This window comes from Loa loa (assembly GCF_000183805.2).
Source record: "Loa loa unplaced genomic scaffold supercont3.39, whole genome shotgun sequence".
Lineage (NCBI taxonomy): Eukaryota > Metazoa > Nematoda > Chromadorea > Rhabditida > Onchocercidae > Loa > Loa loa.
The window spans coordinates 269,941-277,807 of record NW_018108219.1 but is presented as its reverse complement, the minus strand read 5'-3'; the positions used below and the strand labels follow the sequence as shown (position 1 = coordinate 277,807).

The following is a 7,867-nucleotide window of genomic DNA, read 5'->3' as shown; positions in this document are numbered from 1 at the left end:
AAATTTGAATAAATAAACTTTTGAATATGATATAAATAAACATTTTCAATATGAATAAAAAAATTTCGAATAAATAAACCTTTTCAATTTTTAAATAGCTTTTTGTTAAGTAATTCTGCATTTCTTTTTTCTCATATTTTGATAATCAATGATTAGACTGATAAGGGATGATGCACATCATAAAATATACAAGTTATGTGAAAGTTTGTTTTTTTTTGTGAAAATTTAAAATTATTTTTCAATTTTGAGGTTGTATGATATTTCATTGAATGCATGCGTTATTTGTTTTTTTTCCATGCAAATATCAGGATTAAAGATAATTAATTATATGCAAATTTGAAGAAACCAATAGTAATTGATATAAGTATTAGTATGAACTAAAAAATCATTCAGTTAAGTTTTCTCTTTTTGTGTTAAGAAAAGGAAAATATTACCGCCAATTCTTCCTTTTTTTTTTTTTTAATTTATCATAAAATGGAGAAAATATTAGATTGAAAATGATTGTATGAAAAATATATATTGATTGATTAAAATGCGTTATTGACAAAATGAATCATTTCTAAATCCGTTAATCAATGCAAATCAAGAAATTGCATAAAATTTCATTTGTTTTTTTTAAAATAAAATTCTGTATAAAATTTAAAATTTAAGAAAAAACTCTTTTCAAATATGGAAAGGATCAATCGATGATATGATATGATTGGATTTGATCCGATCAATAAAAGTCATTGAAATGTGAATAATCAATCAGTCTCATGATAATGGTTGATGTCCTCATTATTGAATGATTAATTTCCATCTTGATTACCACATTTTCTCTTTCATTCCATCTTCCCATTCATTCCTACAATTTGTTCATTCCTTTTCTTATTTCATTTTCCATTCGTTTATTTTAATGACATTTTGAAAATTTTGTATAAAATTTAAAATTTAGGAAAAAAACTCTTTTCTTTGCTCTTCTAAAAATTTACTTGTTTTTTATGAATTTGAAGAGAAACAAAACTTTGTTGTGAAAAATGTATTTGTTGCCAAATACAATTAATTCGAATTTTAATTAATTGTGCTTGGATTAATTCGAATTTTATGCAAAATTTAAATTTTAAAAACGAAAATTTTTTCCTTTACTTTTTCTTCCCAAAATTTGTTTTAAATTGCTATTGTATAAAATTGTAGGGAAGCTAAGCTTTGTTATAATAAATAAATTTATTATCAATCAAAATTAATCCAAATTTTAGCTAAATTAACTTGGATTAATTTAAATTTTAATATTGTTAAATTTGAATTTGTTTTTTGATCAATAAAATGAATTTGTTCAATTTAATTTATTATTTCTAAATTGAAGAGAATAATGTTGCTGTTTTTATTGCTGATTTTCCATAATGTAAATGCTGATTTTACCGTACATTTTCGCTCATTTATTCATAATAATTATGGTATTGCTATTGCACAAGCATTGGAGCGTACTGATTTGGGAAATGATGCAAGTTTTGGTGGTAAAGAAAGTAATGATGATGAGTTAAATAATCAAGCTGTAATACTTATTCATGATAGCGGTGATAAAATTACTCGATTTCAGGTAAATAAATTTCAGATTCAGGTAATCTTCTTTTCTTTTAGTTCATATCTAAAATTTATATGACAGAATTATATTGTAAGGAAAAATTTCTTATCAGTACAATTACCCAATTTTCAGGTAAAAATCAATAACAGATAAAATTGTTAATTCAAAAATAAACAATCTAAATTAGTTTAAAAATCTGTTTTTTTTTGAAAAAAAAAAAGAAAAAAAGAGTGACCTATAGAGAATGGTCAATCATTTACTTGCAAAAGGTTACAATCGATCTGAAATTTATGGTACAACATGGGGTGATGGTGGTTTGACAGCTATTGGATTAATTGATTTGAAGTGTTCGTATGTTAAACAAATCAGGTATAGAATATTTTCGTGCTGTATTTTATATAATTCATTAATTCCTAATAAGTTAATTAGTTTTTAATCTTTTCATAACCAATGAACATTTTGTTTTTTCTAATTGTAGCATAAATTGCTAAATTTGAAACTAATAAATTTTGTTGATTTGAAAATAAAGTTTATTAAAAATTTCTGTTGTATTAGTAAAACTTGGAGTAACATTTACATTATAATATAAAGAACAAAAAAAAGAAATAATTTTTAATAGTCCTCATAGATTATCAATGGTCAATGGAGTAACCATTAGGAACCATTATTATAGAGCAAAGATTAAAAATATAATGTTAAAAATTTATTGTAAATTGATTGAGAGAAAGGAAATAATTTGAAATGATAAACATATAATTGAATTCCATTACTACATTTGCCTAAATTATGAATACTGATTATTTTTTTTCTTTTGAGGAGTATGATAATTGCTGTACGTCAATATACTGGTACACGAGTTGATGTGATCGCATATGGGATGGGTTCACCGTTAGCTCGAAAAGCAATTCTTGGCGGAGATTGCGTTGATACTCGTGAAATTCTTGGTTAGTTCTTCAAGAATAATTCTTTTATGAATGTTACCATAAATTAATTACGAACTGCTAGTAGTCCGTATGAGTTCATTTGGTACTAAATAATGAATGATTTCACAGATCTTCTTGTTATGTTTTGAAAATTTTGTCACTTTCATTGTCCTTTTTTTTCTTATTTCAATAATACCTGAAATTTATAATTAATACAATATTTCACCTTCTTATCTTTGATGTAATTTAATTCTAAGACATTAAGAAAATATAATTTTACTCAAATATCTTTTACAGGTCCACCACTTACCGAATTAATTGACACATATTTGAGTGTTGCCGGTGCCAACTATGGTATGATATCATGTATTATACCGATACCGGTAGGTGTATGCAATCGTAGAACTGGTTTGCATTGTCGATCAACATTTTTGCGTGATATTAATGGACAAATTGCATATGAAGGGACTTTTGTTTTTAGCATTTTCTCGGATTCTGATGAAAAGGTAACAGATTATTAGCAATTTTATGATAACATGATATGTGGTACTATCATTATTGCAACCAGCAATGAGCATTTGATGCTACATGGTACTGGTACCATCATCATTCATCCATAAAAAGAGGTGAACTGATCCAGCTCATTTAGAAAATATCGTTATCCGAATCTGAATTTATAGATTGGTTATCGTGGTTGCGATACGCTATTAAGTCCGATCAGAGGTGAAACCGGATTTGTAAAAAAGGAATTTCTAAGTCATGATCTTACAATCGATAAGACATATGAGATGCAACGGAATTTCATTCGAAAGCAGCGACCATTCTGAACAATAAAGCTTTTTCCCGAGACTTCTCATAACATCCTCATCATGTTCGAGTACTTTCGATTGTTATCTATTTGAAAATCAAGATGAAAGATAAGTTGAAAGAATGCAGAAAAGAATTCTAATACTTGAAATAGCCAATAAGACAGGCCTCATAATATTACCTTCCGGAATTTTTCAATTCCTGATCGATTGAGAAGAATCCCCCAATTCTTGATTAACTGAAAACGATTCCACGGTTCTTCACTGGCTGAAAGGATTTCATGATTCTTGATTGATTGAGATAAGACGATAGTTTAAATGAAAAATTAAACCATACAAACATTGATACTATTGCTGCATCATCAAATAGCTTAGGTTAATCCTGACAAGATGTGCTAAAATACTTTCAGTCACCTTTTATCTTCTGTTATATCCTTCTCGTCATACTCGTTATCAGTACGATGTAATGTCAAGCAAAACTCGTTGATAATCAACTAGCTGATATGAAAATTACTGAATCAGTGAAAAAAGGCGATTATCAATTGCTTCTTCGATTTGATGCAAAATCTAATAATACCTATAAAAAATTGCGCTATTGAAGTGATAATGATAAGCTTTTAATGTTGAAATACAGTATGACAAATCATCAAATGTATCAAGTAAATCACTAGGCATACTGTATACCGTATTACTTGTTACAGTTGGTGCTACAGCATTTCAAATATTAGCTGCTTGAAATTTAAAGCTAATAATTGGATTTAGCGGAACAGCTTGACGTATGATGCAATCAATCATTTGTCACAGCATCATTCCTTCGGTCATTTCTGATGTTTACTCACGCAGTAACGTGGGGTCACGTAATTCAAGTACTTAGATGGATACCGTAGAATTTTTCCCATAGTTTATCTTAATCATAGCATTTTTTTTCCTTTTTAATGAATCACAACTGGTCGAAATAATTTCGGAAGTTGCAATGATGAAAAAAAGGTTAAAAAAAGGTTAAAATGAAAACTGAAATGTTATTTTGGAAAAATAAAAGATGTATGATGCAAAAATAGCTTACCGGATTTCTTGCATAGAACATTGAATGAACTATTCCGGAAAAATAAGCGCTAATTGGCAGAGCAAATATACTACTCTTCATTGTTTATATTCTCATCCTTCCTATCTTGATCATTTTTACTTTTATTCATTAAATAATGGGATAATGTGTTCTCGGAGGTTTATTAGATATGACTATTTATTGTCTTTTCAACCTTAGACACTGCCTCTTTTTAATAAATTCTGCTAAACTATATTAATTAATTAATCAATTAAATCAATGAGATGCTAGCATTTGGATTGAACAAGCATATTAATTTTCAGTTGAAGTTTTCAAAAAAAAAAAAGGTAGAAAAGGGAATGGTTTTGTTGAATTTGAATAGATAAAGAATCTGGTATCTATGAAAAAATCTTTTGGCTCATTTTTTTCTCCAAGAAAAAATAAGCATATTCGTAAGCAAAAAAGCCAAAAGATCTATTCCGTTTTATTAAATATTTCAGCTAAAAAATCCATTTCGTAATTTGTTAATTTCATAGATTTAGTTATTGATTTTTTCTATTTTTTTTGAAATTTTAGATCGTAATGGATGTACGATTGTTATTAATTATCTTATTATCAGTATTATGCCAATTAGTTATTGGTAGTTTATCGTCTACATTTTATATTTGGTTAAATGGTACATACGGAGAATTACAAGCGGATCGATTACTTCGTGATGATTTAGATTTTGGTAGTAGTTTTGGTGGTGAAAATCATACCGTTAATGAGAAGACAAAGTTTGTTTGTTTGTTTATTTGTTTGAACTTTATCAAATTATTATAAGTGATACAATTATTGATTTAACTGATTTCTGTTATCTTTCAAGAATTACTGATGTCAAATTTACCGGATATTTATCAATCCTTTTTTATAATTTCAAAATTTCTAATCCAGAAATGAACCAGTGATTTTGATACATGAAATAACAAATAAGATCGATCTGTTCAATCCTATCAGGATGTATTTCCTTGAACATAATTATGATGATGACGAAGTATACGATATAGCATTTGGTGATGCAGGTATAACTGGTATTTTATTCGATACAATGAAATGTGATTATGTGAAAAAGGTTAATGCATTCATTGATTTGTATTTGTTATCATTGGCTAACTTATCAATTAAAAAAATAAGTTAAAGGAATAAAATGAATTGTTGTATTCAAAATGAAATTTGTAGCAGTAAATGATAAATAAAATGAGTTATCATTTACAGTATCATATGTTTTCGTCCAGCTTTGGAATTTATTTCATTTGTAAATATATAAATGCATCAAAGATTAATAGGTTGATGTTGAAACTGATTTTCTGAATTGCAAAATAAAATAAAATTTTATGCTGAATTTAATTTTATTTTTTCATTTAAAAATTTATTACCAAAATATTAGTCATTGTTAGGTTAAATTTTAAATGATCGATTTTAATGTATATTTTTTGATTAAATTACATCATAATATTCTTATAATTTGATATTTTTGAAGGTACGAGAGCTAATTCAATCAGTTAGTGCATATGCAGCATCTAAGGTTGATATTATTGCATATTCAATAGGATCACCAATTGCACGAAAGGTATTGATTGCTTCTTCATTAATTATTTAATTAATTGAAACCTATTGATTTCACAAAGACCATTTAATAGTACACAATTTTTTCGTTAATTTTGTGAAATTTTTCGAAAAAAAAAAGTACATACACATATATCTCGAATCTATTTTCATAAATCTGATACAATTCAATTATAATCAATAATATAATTTTGAGATTATTTAAGATCAAAGACCATATGAGATCATAGAACAAATTATGCTTAAAATATTATCTAAATATTCTTGCAGAAAAAAATGTTTAATGAAATTTAAAATTTCCAAAATCAAAAAAAAAGTATATTTTAAAGAAATGAGAAAATTGTTGAAAATTTTAAAAAAAAGATTTTTAGAAATTTGAAAATTTTTATAAATTTTTTTTTTGTTGAAATTTCTAATTATACTAAGAATATTTCATGTCAAATGGAATTTTTCAACTCATTTTTTTTTCTATAGGCTATAATGGGTGGCATATGTGTTGATGATGATTCGAATAATTTGGGTCATCCATTAACCGAACTTATCGATACATTCCTTAGTGTTGCTGGCATCAATTATGGCACTCAGTTTTGTATTTTCCCATTTGGTAGTTGTAACATTTTGAATGGATTACATTGTTTGTCGAGATTTTTGAGTGATGTCAACTCAAAGTTAGTCATATCTTATTTCTATTTCCTTTTGCCTTTTTGAATTTCTCTCAGAGAAATGTTAATGATACAAGAATATGTCATCAGAATGTCAACGACGAGAACTTGTCATCAGAAAGGATGAAATGATGATGGTAATAGTTACAAATTTCCAATTTTAACTATCACATCAACGGGAAATGGAATGATGTGAAATTTAACAGAGATAATAAGAATGACAATAGAAAGAAATAATATGATTAACATGCATTCCTTCCCTGGTCACATTGTTCCGTTCCGCACATGCAAATAGGATTATCATAAACGGATAACGGAAAGATGACTTTTATGTTCCAATTTTAGGAAACATTATGAAGGAAAGCATGTTTTTACGTTATATTCGAAAAATGATGATAAAGTAAGCTATCGTTCATGCGGTAAATTGACAAGCGGAATTGATGGTGAAGACGGAAAATTTGAAGTGAGCTTTTCTAACTGCCCTAATTTCGGATTTAACAAAATCACTGATAACGAAATACGATGATAAATTAGTTTAATGTTAATTTGATAGTTTTAATTTTTGACGGAAAAGTTCTAACTTCTTTAATCATCATTTCAATGTTTTTTATTGTTGTTTGATGTTAGGGAAGCGTCCTGTTGTGATTCAAAAAAAGAAAAAGAAAAACTCTCAAAGTTTAGATGGCATAGTTTCAATGCTTCTTAAAACGGTGGTAACCAGTATTTCAAAAGCCCTGAAGCTTATGGAGGTTAATTAATTAAAATTAGCTCACATTTTTAACTACATGAGAAAAAAGAGCCTCATTGTTCCACTCCGCACATCCAATTACAATTGCGCAACTAAAATATTTCCAGAAAAAGAGGACTGGTTTTCAATAATTTAAATAAGGAATTAAAGACTATTCAAGATTATGCTCTTAGGATTCACCAATTGTATAGCTGTTACATTTGGACATTAGTTTTAAATAAAATATTTGCTTGATTAATGATAATCAAGCAATAATTAATGTCTTAACAAAACTAAGATAATAGTTTTATTTTCAGGAATCCGGTATGAATCATTTAGAATTGATCACGGAAACCGTTCCAAAACAATATAATCTAGTTATCAAGCATCAATATACAACATAGTGAAATGTATAACAAACGTAATTTCACGTTACATGCATGCGCTGTAAATGTGATGTGAAATCCGGAACCTAACCGGACAGACACCGACTTCAAGTTGATACATTAACAAATCTTTCTCTTCTTCAATTACTTTGATA

At 27.2% G+C, this 7,867-nt stretch overlaps 2 protein-coding genes across 2 annotated transcripts; both read left to right on the top strand.

Moving 5' to 3' along the window:
• Positions 1 to 1,348: 1,348 nt before the first annotated feature.
• Positions 1,349 to 3,311, top strand: LOAG_00671 (lipase; the record flags this gene model as incomplete). Its single annotated transcript, XM_003136211.1, has 5 exons — positions 1,349 to 1,576; positions 1,803 to 1,930; positions 2,378 to 2,505; positions 2,782 to 2,990; positions 3,165 to 3,311. 5 exons carry the CDS (start codon positions 1,349 to 1,351, stop codon positions 3,309 to 3,311), a joined length of 840 nt encoding a protein of 279 aa, XP_003136259.1.
• Positions 3,312 to 4,914: 1,603 nt separating this feature from the next.
• LOAG_00670 (hypothetical protein) lies at positions 4,915 to 7,125 on the top strand (the record flags this gene model as incomplete). Its single annotated transcript, XM_003136210.2, has 5 exons — positions 4,915 to 5,108; positions 5,266 to 5,443; positions 5,852 to 5,941; positions 6,412 to 6,605; positions 6,945 to 7,125. 5 exons carry the CDS (start codon positions 4,915 to 4,917, stop codon positions 7,123 to 7,125), a joined length of 837 nt encoding a protein of 278 aa, XP_003136258.2.
• Between the last annotated feature and the right edge of the window lie 742 nt (positions 7,126 to 7,867).